This window comes from Podarcis cretensis, assembly GCF_951804945.1.
Source record: "Podarcis cretensis genome assembly, chromosome: 16".
Lineage (NCBI taxonomy): Eukaryota > Metazoa > Chordata > Lepidosauria > Squamata > Lacertidae > Podarcis > Podarcis cretensis.
In genome coordinates, this window is record NC_137186.1 from 12,647,643 (window position 1) to 12,664,280 (window position 16,638).

The 16,638-nt window shown below is 46.8% G+C and overlaps 1 protein-coding gene across 1 annotated transcript in view; it reads left to right on the top strand.

Annotated features, from left to right (window-relative positions):
* EML3 (EMAP like 3) overlaps window positions 1–16,139 on the top strand; it is a 36,692-nt gene extending 20,553 nt beyond the window's left edge. The window contains 15 exon segments of the mRNA XM_079957949.1: window positions 928–997; window positions 2,015–2,125; window positions 3,294–3,389; window positions 4,956–5,090; window positions 6,556–6,694; window positions 7,675–7,826; window positions 9,034–9,159; window positions 9,249–9,380; window positions 11,100–11,167; window positions 11,457–11,545; window positions 12,523–12,620; window positions 12,707–12,794; window positions 14,195–14,293; window positions 14,656–14,786; window positions 15,293–16,139. Coding sequence (XP_079814075.1) covers window positions 928–997; window positions 2,015–2,125; window positions 3,294–3,389; window positions 4,956–5,090; window positions 6,556–6,694; window positions 7,675–7,826; window positions 9,034–9,159; window positions 9,249–9,380; window positions 11,100–11,167; window positions 11,457–11,545; window positions 12,523–12,620; window positions 12,707–12,794; window positions 14,195–14,293; window positions 14,656–14,786; window positions 15,293–15,490 — 1,732 coding nt within the window. The 3' untranslated portion in view covers window positions 15,491–16,139.
* Window positions 16,140–16,638: the final 499 nt, after the last annotated feature.

Here is a 16,638-nt window from a genome sequence, read left to right on the forward strand (position 1 = left end):
GTGCCAATCAGAGGGTCAGCGGTTAGAATCCCCGCAACGGGGTGAGCTCCCGTTGCTCAGTCCCTGCTCGTGCCAACCTAGCAGTTCGAAAGCACGTCAAAGTGCAAGTAGATAAATAGGTACCGCTCTGGCAGGAAGGTAAACGGCATTTCCGTGTGCTGCTCTGGTTCACCAGAAGTGCCTTAGTCATGCTGGCCACATGATCCAGAAGCTGTACGTTGGCTCCCTCGGCCAATAAAGCGAGATGAGCGCCGCAACCCCAGAGTCGGTCACGACTGGACCTAATGGTCAGGGGTCCCTTTACCTTTACCTTACACCCACAACACAGGGACAGGCGCAGGAAACATACAGACAAATACTTGTGCTCACTCTTCCATGATGCCCTAGTCTCACCAGTGGCGGCTGGCGTCCAATGGGACTGGTAGACTGCTATTTGCCAAAAGAAATGACAGGCAGGGACAGAGCCAATGACAGGCAGAGCCAACCATCCTCCCTGCATCACCGAGACAGGAGGAGGGAAAAGCCAACAGGCACGGCCACCCGCTGGCCTGGTTGTAAGTAAGTAAGAAGGCAGGTGTGTTGGGCTCGGTAGCTGAGAGCAGGCTGAGCTTGGTGGCGCAGCACCCCATTCACTGAAATCATCCAGCAGAGGCAGATTAGGGGAGTGTGACTGGTTTGCCTGCACTGAGTGCTGAACCAAGAGAGTGGTGCAGGGGGCACTGCAAAGATCACTTAGAACAAAAGGCAAGAGGTGGTGGTGGGGAACATGCTGAATTTTGGCGTTGCTTTGGTCCATGGGAGGTGAGGGCGGAGAATCTGAGCAAAGCAGTTTTCACCTTCTCTGGAGCGATGGGGTTAGGAGACTTTGAGTTTGGGAGCAGATGGTGGATCGGGCCCTTTCCTCTTGTGATTCTGTTCTTTCTCCAGCCTAGCAGTGCATCCTGACAAAGTCCGTGTTGCTTCGGGGCAGATGGCTGGTGTAGACAAGGATGGCAAGGTAAACTCCTAGATCTGGGAGGCACCCAAGGCTGTGATTTCCCCCCTCATTTCATCTGCATGGCTTACAAGCTTTTTGTCCAGAGATAAGATTAATTGGCTGCAGTGGTGCCATCAGATTTCAGACTTTGGGGCAGAGAGGTTTGGGGCTCCACTCAGCGAAATGAGCCAGAGTGCTCCCAAACACAATAGGACTGGTGGCCTTTCACATTTTGAAGTAATGCAAAATGCTGCCCAAACCAGTGTTCTTCAACCTTGGCACCCAGATGTTGTTGGACTACAACTCCCCATAATCCCTAGCAGGGATTATGGGATGATAGGAACTGTAGTTCAACAACTTGCTTTTACTTTCTTTGTGCTTTTAACTTGTTCTTAGCTTGTTATGATTTCATTGTTTGGTTTTACATTTTTACATTGCTGTAAACCGCTGAGATACAGCGTTATGATACAGTGGTATATAAATATTTTTGTAAACAAACTTTAGGGGGATGCAGGGTTGAAAAACATCTCTTCCTGCCTCCCAATCAGACCACGCTAAGTCCAGAATCTAAAATTACCTAACTGCCCCACTTCCTGGTTACACAGGCATTAAAGATGGAATTCAATAACCTATCAAAACAGAATGCGCTTAAATGGCAAAATCTTCTATTGGTCTGGCTACTGATAGCAGTGAAAGTACAAGTAATGCACTCCTTCAATCAGCAAACAAAGCGTTATGAGGTGTGAATAACAAATGGAACCCATTAATAAAGTGTGTTTGTGTGCACGCACAAATCAAAAACCAAGCAGGTGTGAGTTACTTGAGGAAAGGAAGATATTCATGTTATTATAAAATAACATTTTAAAATTAATTACTCTGTGATAGATAGTCCATTTGAATTAATATTCTGCTGCTAGCAAACTAGCAATGTGCTTTCTATATACAGCACTGGCTTGTTTTGATCTCTACCTCTTTTTGCTCTACCTCTTTACACAGGGAAGCTGACCTTTCTTATTTCTCTTCCCACTCTCCTTACAGCCTCTGCAACCCTCTGTTCACATCTGGGACTCGTCCAACCTTAACACCCTGCTAGAAATTGGTCAGGGCAGCTTTGAGAGAGGAGTTGGTTCCCTTGCTTTCTCCACGGCCGTGAGTGTTACAACTTCTCCATCCTATACGTTGGTTCAAGGAAAAAATAGGTATATAAAAAGGAGAATTTCTGGATGCCAAGATTTGGGGCAAGTACTCTTTGGTGAGAGGACCCCAAGAGAGGTTTAAAACCACAAAATATGCAGCAAATTGTGGAAATACAGGATGTTAGACCTTTAAAATGTGTGCCCTTTAAAGTGGGTTCCAGAATGTCCCTTCAAAAGTTTATTTCCAAAGTCTTACACTTCCCTAAGCACAGAAAAAATCTCACATGTTTGGTAAGTTAAAAATGGGTTTACTTATGAACGCTTCGAAGGTCAGGTTCATGTGTTTCAGAGCACAGACAGTAAAACCTAGCTTATTTACAAAACGGTGAAAGTTCCTAAATTATTAGTATAGGAACTCAAGACTGGCTTGTGAGGGCCATGCGGTCTGAGTTGGAGCAATCATTTCAAACCTTTTTTACATGCTGAGCTTCTCAGGTAGACCTATTTCCTCCCAATGTGACGTAGCTAAGACTGGCAGGACAACTTACTTCATGCATTAATTAGACTTAAGCATGTTGGTTATATGAGACTGGTTATCCCACACTAAATACTATTATACATGCATTCTCTTGAACGCTGATCCTTATATATCATTTTTAAAATTACGTATATATTCCACTTTTAAGTTTGATAAGTTAACCCCATAGGTCCCAGAGCAAGCAGTGAGCTAATTGCTTCACACAATAATGCAGGCATAGGCAAATACGGCCCTCTAGCTGTTTTGAGACTACAATTCCCATCATCCCTGACCACTGGTCCTGTTAGCTAGGGATGATGGGAGTTGTAGTCCCAAAACATGGAGGGCTGAGTTTGCCTATGCCTGCCATAATGGAACCTTGTGTTATGATCATGTAGGATGCTACTACCTACAATGGCTATGTTCTCCCTCCATTGAATGAAGCTCATGGACCACTGGTGGTCCCCAGATCACAGCTGGGGAACCTCTGTGGTAGAGCATCCCCTTGGCATGCGGAAGGTCCCAGGTTCAATCCCTGGCATCTCTAGTTAGGGCTGAGAAAGACTCTCTGCCTGAGACCTTTGGAGAGCTGCTGCTAATCAGTGTAGACAATACTGTACTAACTCTCTGTAAAGCAACTTCCTGTGTTCCTCTCTCCCTCCAGGATGAGGGGGCATACTTATGTGTGATAGACGAGTCCAATGAGCACATGCTGTCTGTCTGGGATTGTGCTCGTGGCACCAAGCAGGCTGAAATCAAGGTGAGTACTGTGGTGGTGATTGTTATTTGAACTTCTTTGTTGCCTGTTACATTAAAAGCATAAAGATAAGTTAAAAAAATAAAATACAGTGGTACCTCTGGTTACGTACTTAATTCGTTCCGGAGGTTCGTTCTTAACCTGAAACTGTTCTTAACCTGAAGCACCACTTTAGCTAATGGGGCCTCCTGCTACTGCTGCGCCGCCAGAGCCCGATTTCTGTTCTCATCCTGAAGCAAAGTTCTTAACCTGAAGCACTTTTTCTGGGTTAGCGGAGTCTGTAACCTGAAGCGTATGTAACCTGAAGCGTATGTAACACTACCTCGGGTTACATACGCTTCAGGTTACAGACTCCGCTAACCCAGAAATAGTGCCTCGGGTTAAGAACTTTGCTTCAGGATGAGAACAGAAATCGCGCGGCGGCAGCAGCGGGAGGCCCCATTAGCTAAAGTGGTGCTTCAGGTTAAGAACAGTTTCAGGTTAAGAATGGACCTCCGGAACGAATTAAGTACGTAACCCGAGATACCACTGTACATGGTAATAAGAAAACATGCACACAAAAATACATTCAGTTCATAAAAAATATATGCAAGGCAACCCCCAACAGCAGCAGTAGAAGGTTTGACAGTCTGAGTAACAGCAAACAGCCTCATTGCGGTCCATCAAGAGTAGTCACTTGGTGCTGAAAAGGTGTCAGCAAAGGCACCAGGTGGGCCTTACTGTGGAGAGCTTCCACATCTGGGGAGCCAGAAGACCCTCTCTCTTGTCTGTGTGGAGAGGCCTGGCTTTGCTGTCTCGTCTGATTTAAACGCAGTGGGTAGAATTTGACTTTGCAGTATTAACGATTGTTACACCAGTCCAAGCGTTTTTGTCAAACGGCAGCTTACATGCCCCCCCCCGCAAAGGATAATCATAATACATAAGAAACAAAAGCATTAAAATAATTCTAATTGTATAAACAGCGTAGTTAAAAACACCATGAAAGCCCAGCAAAAATGTTAGGGTTTTAGCTGGCATATGAAAGAGTCAGGGTAATATGCACCTCAGCAGAGAGGTCATTCTACAGAGGCAGAGACATCACCTAAAGAAAAAATAAAATAAAATGATAATAATACTAATATTTTGGGTGGTGGCTCCTCATAACATCATCTCCATCATCATAATCATCACCACCACCATTATTATTATTATTATTATTATTATTATTATTATTATTATTTATTTACTGCTTAATGCCAAAATAAGCTTCGAAGTGATTTTCAAAGCTTAAAAGCCACTTATAAAAATATAAGCATCCATAATTCAAAGTACACAATGAGACAATCCCATTAAAATAACAGCAGTGTGAAAAGTGCCTTTCCTTCAGAACATTTCAGGGGTGCAGCAATAAGGTGGTGATCTGCTTGTCTGGAGGGTTGGTCTTCCCTACACACACAACTAAGGCACTTTGGGAGTCTTAAAACACTTTGAATAATCCTTGTGGGCATCTTTGGTGGTGCTGAGAGGCCACATCACCCTGATACCTTCTTCCTTCCACTCTTCACCCATCCACCCCATTGCACCTCGCAGAGTACCAATGAATCTGTCCTGACGGTGGAGTTCAACCCGCAAGACAGCAGCAACATAATCACCACTGGGAAATCTCATGTCTATTTCTGGACCTGGAGTGGAAACAGCCTAACAAAGAAGCAGGGAATCTTTGGGGTGAGGCAATCTGTGTGTGTGTGTGTGTGTGTGTGTGTGTGTGTGTGTGGCGAGGGGTCGTTGGTAAAGTTGGGGGAGGGAGAAGTGGGGAGGGAAGGCTTCCGAATGCAAGGCCTTAGATGGTCTACCCCAATTCCTTCCTTGGTGAAAAGACGAGTGCTAAACGTAGTGACAGAAAACACCCAGTACATGCTCAGATACACCCTTTTTAGCTAGCTACATTTTTCAACCAGAGTTTTCCTCAACTGCCTTAAGCCCTGTCTTGGTAACTTAATGGTCATATCCACGCTATATGTTTAATTCACATTTAAATCACATGGCTTCCCTCAAAGAATCCTGGGATCTGTCATTTGTTAAGGGTGCTGGGAATTATAGCTCTGTGAGGGGCAAACTACAGTTCCTGGGATTCTTGGCAGTGGGCAGGCTGTGTGGTGTGGGTGTGACCAGTGTCTCTGCTGACATTTTATTCTGTCCCAGTCAATGCTCGCTACTCAAAAGTCTCTCATTGTTTCCATGCCTTGCCTGACGTTAGTTGTTTGTCCAAGTTAATCTTTCTCTTTTCTTCTCCCCATGCAACTCCTCGCACAGATTCCCAGATCACTATGCTATCATTTGCTAACTTCTATGTTTTACCCTGGGCAGAATCGCAAATGCAAGTTCCTTTTTGAACAGCTTCTTCTTCCCCATCTTCTTTTTCTTTCAACAACCCAAAATCACAGTAGCAGTGCATTACATTGTTAACATATACAGATAAAAGGAAATAAATAAATAAATGGTAACACACCAGTATAAACCAAAGCCTACATATTTCCCAAACTGGCATGGATGGTGGGAGCAGACTTTGGTAATAGGGCGCCCTGAGCGAGGACAAAATTTGGCACTGCCCTCTTCCTAAATATTCCTTATTTTCACAATAATACCCTTTTTATTTATTATTATTTTGTGCCCCCTCAGCTCGGCGCCCTGTGGTAGGGACGGGGGACAGCACACACTGCCCTAAATCCAGTACTGCAGACAGTGAATGTTTGGCATCTAAGTCCAAAGCATAATAAATAAAATACCACCAGATGGTGTAGAAGCATTCTGGATCCGCCATCCCTTTGAAGACACAAAATTTATGTGTTTATTTTTCCCCCACAATAGCCAAACTCCGTCAGTTCTTGTACTACAAAGACAAATGTAGATTCCCCCCTCCCCCCAAAATTTTCCATTACTGTACTGGGTATTGAAATCCTGGCTGCAGCTTACATGTGTTTTGAAAGTTATTCAGAGCAAACAAGCTTTCATACTGTCATTCCATATATTCAGTAATGACCATTAATAGAGAAGCCTGAAGAGGCAATTTAATTATTTTAGATATTTTTTTTATAAACATCCTGCTGGAACTTTGAGATATGGGAATGAACCTTGCCCGGCTCTTCCCAGCCATTGTTGTATCAGCATCTCCCCTTCCTTATCTTTCCAGAAATACAAGAAACCCAAGTTCATTCAGTGCTTTGTGTTCGACACCAACAGTGATGTGCTGACCGGAGACTCGGAAGGCAACATCCTGACTTGGGCCAGGGTGCCTGCTGACATCCGTACGCTGGGCAAGGGGGCGAAAGGTATGCGAAGGTGAACGGTAATAGCAGACCATGGTCTGCTAGGGTGGTTCCTTGATCATATGCTGATTTGCATACAATTTGCAAATGCTATAGGATGTGGACAGACACAGATTTAGAAACGAATACAGGGGACTCCCCACTTGTGTGCTATCGACTTGCGTGTATACGCGTGGTACTGGGAAATAATGGAGGGAGAGAGCTGGGGAATCCTCGTAACTTGCAAAGAGACGCTTCCTGGAGCCCGAAGAGGACTTCAGTTAGGTGGAGAAGAGACTGGAGTCTCAGTGGGGCTTTGTTTAGGCTGCTCACCTTCCCCGCCTAACAGCTGATGCGTGAGGTAGCGCAGCAGGAGCAACATCTTTTCCGTGTGTCCTCCAGTCTCCAGCCAGCCCCAGAGCTTCAATTCCAGTTGTGGATATTTTTGGTACAGTGGTACTTCGGTTGTCAAACGCAATCCGTTCCAGAAGACCGTTCGACATCCAAAACGTTTGACAATCGAAGCGCAAAGGGTGGTCTGCAAAGTCAATGGAGAAAATTGGGGGGGGGGGGGACGCAGCGGAAGCCGTTCAACTTCCAAAAAGCATTTGAAAAGGGAAGCATTTACTTCTGGGTTTTTGGCTTTCAAAAACTGAAATGTTTGGCTTCCAAGACGCTCGAAAACCGAGGTACCACTGTACAGCATTTTAAAATCTGGAATGGCCGAGCAGGCATTTAAAGGGAGTTTGGAGCGTGCTCCCCAATTACGCAGTTTTCACTTACTTGTGCAGGGCACCAGAACGTAACCCCAGTGTAAGTGGGGAGTCGCCTGTACTATAATATAAATAGATATACAATGGAGAAGCGAACAAGATGGACCAGTGGTCTGACTGTACAATAGGGCACCTTCCTATGTTCCTATGGAGAGGCATCCGAACAGAGAACCTGACACTAATCCCCTGAACCAGGGTTTGACACAGGGGTGTTTTTACCTCTCTTGACAGAGACGTACCAGATCAGCAAGCAAACGCGAGCCCACGAAGGCAGCATCTTCTCTCTCTGCCTGTGCCGCGATGGCTCGGTGCTCAGTGGGGGTGGCAAGGACCGGCGCCTGGTCCAGTGGAGCCCCAGCCTCTCCCTGCTGCAGGAGGTGGAGGTAAGGGAGGTGACTGGATCTGCACAGCAGCTCTTGGAGATTGCTTGGCGTACATTAATAACCACCATATCCTTTAGCTTTGGGGTGGCTAACCTCATGTGGCCAGGAGGCCACATTCACCCTTGGCCTACTCTTTGGGGGCTGCGTGCCAGGGGTGGCTAAAAGTGGGTGTGGCCACCTCACACATTTTCACTTGCAGCCTGAGGTACACCCACACACACAAAGTATCCTTTCTGACACATCTGATGATTAAAGAAGAAGCCGTTTGCATCCCCATCAAAGCAATGAGCTCTGTTCACCCTGGCCCTGAGTCTACCGTGGTACCTCAGGTTAAGTACTTAATTCGCTCCGGAGGTCCGTTCTTAACCTGAAACTGTTCTTAACCTGAAGCACCACTTTAGTTAATGGGGCCTCCCGCTGCCACCGTGCCACCGCAGCACGATTTCTGTTCTCATCCTGAAGCAAAGTTCTTAACCTGAAGCACTATTTCTGGGTTAGCGGAGTCTGTAACCTGAAGCGTATGTAACCTGAAGCGTATGTAACCCGAGGTACCACTGTACTTCAAACATTCTCCCACCTTTTTGCCCCAGCCACCAGAAACAGTAGGGTCTTAGGGGTGGGTTTTTCTTTTACTAAAATGTGTTTGGGGATCTGGGGTTAGCCTCTTAACTGCTTTTGCCCCTCACTGTAGGTTTGCACCCGGAAGGGAGGATACACCTTATGGTTAAGGCTTGTTGCTCAATTAAAGAAACATTTGCCAATTTAATCATATGAATTTTAAAAATTTCATCAGATGATTCCCTCTGGTTTTGTTTGACCTGCTTCGAGCCCATCCCTGATGGAGAAAAGTGAGTTGCTATAAATCAGGCTCCCTCAACCTCGGCCCTCCAGATGTTTTGGGCCCATCATTCCCATCATTCCTGACCACTGGTCCTGCTAGCTAGGGATCATGGGAGTTGTAGGCCAAAAACATCCGGAGAGCCGAGGTTGAGGAAGCCTGCTATTAATCCTTAAAAATAACAACAGGAAATAAGGCAAAGTAACTTGAAGCATTGAATTTCCAAGTGGGCATGTGGCCCTCGGAAGTTTGCCCAGAAGCAAATGCGGCCCTCAGACTGAAAAAGGGTTTTAATCCATCCTTGGGTGAATCCATCAAACTTTACACACAGACCAGCTTTATAATGCCTGCTGCTTCTTTGGCAATCAGATTCCGGAACAGTTTGGTGCCGTCCGCACCATCGCCGAGGGTGATGGAGGGGAGCTGCTGGTAGGGACCACACGCAATGCGCTGCTGCGGGGGAGCTTGGCGGAGGGCTTCCGGCCCATAATCCAGGTAAAGGGGTGGGTCTGGTCTGGTCGCAGGGCCTCCTCCTCAGCTGCTCCTTCCTTCTCCAGCTGCTTCTCAACGCTCTTCCTTTGCAGGGGCACACGGACGAACTGTGGGGGCTGGGCACTCACCCTTCGCGGGACCTTTTTGTCACTTGCGCCCATGACAGGCAGCTCTGCATGTGGGATAGTGGGGAGCACACGCTGGCTTGGAGCACCACGCTGGAGGTAACTGGACCCGGGAGGGGAGGAACGTGTGGCATGGCCCAGGGGTGGCGGCAATGCCATTGATGTGGTACCGTTCCATGGAATGGGCCAGTGGACACAGAGAATCAATTTGGATGGCTTTAAAAAGAGGATTAGACAAATTCATGGAGGGCAAGGCTATCAACAGCAGCTTAGCCATGTTGTCTATGTTTTCCCTGTCGGAGGCATTATGCCAGTTCCTGGGAATCACAGGTGGGCAGAGTGCTGTTGTGCTCGTGTCCAGCTTGCAGGCATCTGGGTAGGCGAGAAGTGTTGTTCCTGCATGATCATCCTACACAAAGCGGACACGAAACACATGAAAGAAGCGAATTCTTGTCCTGTTGGAAATTTCATTCAGCAAAAAAACCCTCTCTGGCTTCTAAGATTTCAATAGCCATCGGCTAACATGCTTTGGGATTGTAAGGGTTAGAAACAGAAATAATAAAAAAATACAATGAAAATTGCACATAAGAACTTAATGTATTTACTCGAATCTAATGTTCACCTTTTTTGGCCAAATTACATTGCAAAAAATAAGGTACACATTAGATTCAATGGCACATTTACATTTGCTGGCAAATATGGTTTTTTGGTTTCAAGGTTCTGAAAACTGAGGTGCACGTTAGATTTGATGGCTCATTAAAGGTAAAGGGACCCCTGACCGTTAGGTCCAGTCGCGGACAACTCTGGGGTTGCGGCGCTCATCTTGCTTTATTGGCCAAGGGAGCCAGCATACAGCTTCCGGGTCATGTGGCCAGCATGACTAAGCCGCTTCTGGCGAACCAGAGCAGCGCACGGAAACGCCATTTACCTTCCTGCCGGAGTGGTACCTATTTATCTACTTGCACTTTGACGTGCTTTCGAACTGCTAGGTTGGCACGATTGTTGTTGTTGTTTAGTCATTTAGTCGTGTCCGACTCTTCATGACCCCATGGACCAGAGCACACCAGGCACTCCTGTCTTCCACTGCCTCCCGCAGTTTGGTCAAACTCATGCTGGTAGCTTCGAGAACACTATCCAAGCGTCTCGTCCTCTGTCGTTCCCTTCTCCTTGTGCCCTCCATCTTTCCCAACATCAGGGTCTTTTCCAGGGAGTCTTCTCTTCTCATGAGGTGGCCAAAGTATTGGAGTCTCAGCTTTTAGGATCTGTCCTTCCAGTGAGCACTCAGGGCTGATTTCCTTCAGAATGGATAGGTTTGATCTTCTTGCAGTTCATGGGACTTTCAAGAGTCTCCTCCAGCACCATAATTCAAAAGCATCAATTCTTTGGCAATCAGCCTTCTTTATGGCAGGAGTAGACTTGAGTAAATACAGTCAGATGAACGTGCTGGTTCAGGCCAGCGGCCTATCTACTCCAGTATCCTGTTCTTCCAGTGGCTGACGAAATGCCTCTGGGGAAGCCCATGAACAGGATGTTAGTGCAACAGCATTCTCCCTCCACTTGTGATTCCCAGACATTGGTCTTCAGAGGCATAATGTCGCTGACAGCGGGGGGGAAATATAGTTGACATGGCTAATATCCACTGATAGCCTTATCCTCCAGGAGTTTGTCTAATCCTCTTTCATAGCCTCTTTCCACCTGACTGGGGCAGTTCTGTGCTTTGAACACACTGAATGAATAGCACCGTATCCAGTTAGCCACCCTATGTCATGATAGTATTTACAATAAATCTCATGTCGTTCCTCTTTCTCTCTTCTCTAGGAGACAGGGCTCTGTGCTGACTTCCATCCCAGTGGGAAAGTGGTCACAGTCGGGTTCAGCTCTGGACGGTAACTACTTGTTCCACCCCACCCTCGCCTCAACTTTTGTACACTTGGGAAGGGCAACCCTGCTTCGTTGGTAAGGGTTGCCAATTTCTTTTCTGGCCTTGAGAACACTTGTGTGAAAAGCAGAAAATCAACAAGTTAAACTTCTTCCCTCTGGCCAGAATGCAGTTAGTGGGGGAGCTTTGTCCTGTTAAATTTCAGCTTTCTGTGCACCTGCACACCGGAAAAGAAGTGCGCCCTTTGGTGTGGTCACTGGCTGCTGAGAGAATCTCTTGTTTTCTCCCTCCAACAGATGGGTTGTGCTGGACACGGAGACGCAACAAGTGTTGTCGAGCTACATAGATGGGAACGAGCAGCTCTCAGTGGTGCGCTATTCGCCAGGTTAGGCCATTGCTTCCTTTTTCACCGGTTCCTAAGTTTCCACATAGGAAACTGCCTTGTACTGAGCCATACCATTGGTCCATCTAGCTCAGATGCATTTGCACGGACTGGCAGTAACTCTCCAGGGTTTCAGACATCTGAAGGCAGCCTTGTTTTCGGAAGATTTAATGTTTGATGTTTTGTTCCTTTACCTTTTATTGGAAGCCACTCAGGGTGGCTGGGGTAACCCAGTCAGATGGGTGGGGTATAAGAAATAACATCATCATCATCATTATTATTATTATTATTATTATTATTATTATTATTATTTATTATCATCATCTCTACCTGGAGATGCCAGGGATTCAATCTGGGACCTTCTATATGTAAGGCAGATGCCATACCACTGAGCAAAGATTCCTCCCCTAAAAATGAAGGCAGATGCCAGTCCTCATGGTTCTAGCTGGACAGCTGATTTAATTAAGAACATAGGAAGCTGTCTCATCTCAAGTCAGATTGCTGGGTCCATCTAGCTTTGTATTGTATATACAGTGGTACCTTGGGTTACATACGCTTCAGGTTACAGACGCTTCAGGTTACAGACTCTGCTAACCCAGAAATAGTGCTTCAGGTTAAGAACTTTGCTTTAGGATGAGAACAGAAATCGTGCTCTGGCGGCGCGGCGGCAGCAGGAAGCCCCATTAGCTAAAGTGGTGTTTCAGGTTAAGAACAGTTTCAGGTTAAGAATAGACCTCTGGAACGAATTAAGTACTTAACCTGAGGTACCACTCTACTGACTAGTAGCAGCTCTTCAGGGTTTCAGACGGGACCTTTCCCAGCCGTTGTTGGAGATGCCAGGGATTGAATCTGGGACCCTTCTGCGTGCAAAGCAGAAGCTCTGCCACAGAGCCTTCGCCCCCACCCCAGCCTTTCCTGTTGGGAAATTTGTTTCTCTGTCCTCCCCCTGCCTCTAACTTTGCTTTTACCTTCTTTGGCAGATGGGGAGTTCTTGGCCATTGGCTCCCACGACAATTTCATTTATATCTACAGCGTAGAGGACAGTGGGCATAAATACACCCGTTTTGGCCGCTGCACGGTGAGCATATTATTGATTGGTTCGTTGGTAAGCAAAACCAGACCACATGTTTCCTAACCTGCACATTTTCTCTCCCTACACTCCAGGGACACTCCAGTTTCATCACACATTTGGACTGGTCCAAGGATGGGAAATTCATCATGTCCAATTCTGGGGACTATGAAATCCTGTACTGTAAGTTCCATGTCTGAGCAGGAGGGGGAAGGAAGCTACATGTTTGCTCAAGGTGAAAACCCTGAGATGACAACTTCCAAATCACAAACCTCTTTTAAAAAAAATCTTCTGCCATTGCAGTGCATTGTATGGTAATTCCTTTAGCTACCAAAGTGTGGAGCTGCTGTTTTATTTCTGCAGTAAGGCCCATTGGTTAGAGAAAGAAAAATTTGTGAGAAGTCCCTGAACTGGCAGAGAAATGGAAGGTCCTGAGCCTTTGGTTAATTCTGAGACCTGATAGTTGTTCTCATGTGGTGATCTGGTCTCTGTTCACTTCCAGACCACCTGTATATTGAGCATTCACTGTGATTAGTTTGTGTGGAGCTTAGATGACACCATATATTTAAAGGATATCCAACATACATTTAAAGTACATGAGTCGCCTCACCCCACCCCAGTCAAGAATTCTGGGAACTGTTGCCCATTAAGAGTTCTGGGAATTCTAGTTCTGTGAAGAGGAAAACTTTAGTTCCCAGGATTATTTAGAGAAAGAAGGCTGGTCACTGAAGAATTGATACTTTTGAATTCTGGTGCTGGAGGAGACTCTTGAGAGTCCCATGGACTGCAAGAAGATCAAACCTCTCCATTCTGAAGGAAATCAGCCCTGAGTGCTCACTGGAAGGACAGATCGTGAAGCTGAGGCTCCAATACTTTGGCCACCTCATGAGAAGAGAAGACTCCCTGGAAAAGACTCTGATGTTGGGAAAGATGGAGGGCACAAGGAGAAGGGGACAACAGAGGACAAGATGGTTGGACAATGTTCTCAAAGCTACTAACATGAGTTTGACAAAACTGTGGGAGGCAGTGGAAGACAGGAGTGCCTGGCATGCTCTGGTCCATGGGGTCATGAAGAGTTGGAGACAACTAAATGACTAAACAACAACAATGTGCTTTAAATGTGCATTGTGTATACTTTCAGTGTGTAGTGTTGAACTGCCAAAAGTGTTATTCCACATTTTCTAGTGCATTTCCTCATCCCTTATAGCAAAAGTCTGGCTATCTTTGGGGCAGGGGGGAGCAGGCAGGTTTGGTGCACAGGTCTATCACTTGACTTTAACTGTGCAACCTGAAAACGCCAGTATGTGCCTGAATTGTTGTTGCCATCTGTCTGTCTCAGGAGTGCGCTTCTGAGGGTGAAGCCATACGACTGCTACGTTAGCAGCACTGGAGTGACCTCCCCAGGGTGCAAGTCTAGGCAGTGTCTATGGAGGTCCTGGGCCGCCCAGAAGACAATAACCCCCTCTTGGCCTGTGACTGAATCGTACTGGAAAATATCAAGATCCTAGGAGTGCCCTCTCTCTGAGCAACAGCCTGGTATCCTCTGCAAAATTAACCCTTACTTTTGCATGTCTGGTTCTCAGGGGATGTGGCTGGAGGTTGCAAGCTGCTGAGGAACCGCTTTGAGAACAAGGACCGTGAATGGGCCTCGTATACCTGCGTGCTGGGCTTTCATGTTTTTGGTGAGTTTGGAGGCGAGATAAGAAAAACAAGCCTACTCCGCTGGTTTTGTTGAGAAGCTAACCTGCTGGGTTCTATGTGCTAACCTAGCACATGGCGGCGGGGGGTGTGTGTGTGTAGAAAACATAGTCAGGCCATTGGCCCATCTAGCTCATTACTGTGTACTCTGACTGGCAGCAGCTGTCCTGGGTTTCAGGCAGGGAACTTCCCCAACTGTACCTGGTGATTGATCCTGGGATCATCTGCATGCTCTCTGCCACAGAGTTGCATCCCCTCCCTGTAAGATTCTGGCCTTGATTTCATCTTCTTCTCCATAGTACTCATCACATCTCACTTCCCCCTCTCTCTTTCCATCTGCTCACAGGTGTGTGGCCTGACGGATCAGATGGCACTGACATCAATGCACTTTGCCGCTCCCACAACGAGCGAGTAGTGGCTGTTGCAGATGATTTCTGCAAGGTGCACCTCTTCCAGTACCCTTGCGCCAAGCCCAAGGTAGAATGGAGTTGACTTGAGGTGGGGTGGGAAAAGAGGTTGCTCGTAGGCAAGGATTAATTCAGCTCTGAACTGGGCTAGGCTGGGGATAAGGGCATGAGTTCTGTCTTCTGATCACCATTCTAGGCTTGGGTTGATTTCCTTGACTTCAGAGGGTACCTGTACTTTCAAACTTATCCCACACTGTAGGCTGGATCCTGGTGACTCTAGGCTCTCCCAACCTAATCCAGTCTCTTATGGATCATAGGCAAGGCTGCTTTCGCCACATTCCTGCATCTGTGCCACTCAGCTAACTTTAAGGGTATTTCTCGGCCAAAAGATGCTAGCTGTTGTTGGACTACAACTCCCATCATCCCTTACCATTGCCCATGCTGGCTAGGGCTGATGGGAGTCACAGTCCAACAATAAAATCTGGAGGGCACCACATTGGCTTTCCTGTGCTTAAACATCCCCTTGGCGATGCCACCTTTTCAAAACGTTTACCCACCTTTTCTTCTTTTCCACAGGCACCAAGTCACGTCTATGGCGGCCATGGGAGCCACGTCACCAATGTGCGTTTCACCCACAACGATGGCCACCTTATCTCCATGGGGGGCAAAGACACCAGCATCTTCCAGTGGCGAGTGGTGGGTGGCAGCCTTGCCCGCAGCCAATCCCTCTCTTCTGCCTCGGTCTCCTCCCAGGATGCTGGGATCAGCACCTGAAGCCAGCGGGAGGGGAAGAAGCAAAATCTCATACCCCAGTATGGTGACTAAGCCTTTGCAAGAGAGGATGATGGGGCTGAACTCCCATCCCCATGACTCGTTCTTGTGGACCGAGTGCTCAGGTTGATGGATCCGTGGGAAGGCAGGAGTCTCTTCTCCCTGCCAACTTAAATTTCCTTTGGCTAACAATGTGATTTGCTTTATTAACATAAAGGTGGGATCAGCCAGGATACCTAGCAGTCCTAGGCTCAGGAGAACTGGCACCGTGAAGGAAAATGTCTAGCCTGTTGTGTGTGAGAAGGCAGAGAGATCTGTTCCTTGCCTCTCAGACAGGAGTTTTTGGAGAGAAGGACTACTTGTGAGTGGCGAGGGGACAGGGGTGTAGATTTGGGGAACTCTCTGGAGATTGTTCCCTTTGAACCTCAGTGATGTTCCCCTTTCAAGCCTGAAAGACGCTGGATTCTGTTAAGTCCAGAGAAGATGGGTAAATGTCTCTATCCACACACCCCTCCTCTTACTGCCATCCTTCCGTACTTCGTTTACATTCCTAGTGATTCTGGCAGGGGCTAGATCTGATGTGTAAATAGCAAGCGCAAAGAAGGGCCTTAACACTGTGAGAAACGCAGAGAAATAAACCTTTGCATCCAGAGTTCTGCTGTTCCGTGTCTTTTTTTCCACCCTGGACTTGGTGAATGGGGGCGCAAGGACAAGGACTGCAGCAGGAATTTGCGGCCTAGCTGGTAACCATGGTTACCCAACAACACAGGATAACCTGCAGCATAATATTTCAACTCCCAGTGACACCAGCTGTGTGTTGGGACATATTTTTATAGGCGAGGGGAAAAGATAACTTTTTTTTTTAAAAGTGCAGCTTCAGTGCTGAGTTTTGAAATCTACATGTAGTTGAACAATGACCATATGCCCCATAAGTGGCAACTGTAACAGAAGCCTGGGCCAAATTCAATGTTTGTGAAATAGAGAGGGGCAGGAAATGTTTCCTTTGCTGAAAAAAGTGTGTTTCTGTGTGTGCACATGGTTGGGTTGTTTCTGAAACAGACGGGGAAGATACCAGTATTGCTTATTATTGTTGCACTTTCCCAGTCTCTGAGCGGTGCGAGATTCCAGGGTTTCCAAGTACGCTTTAACCA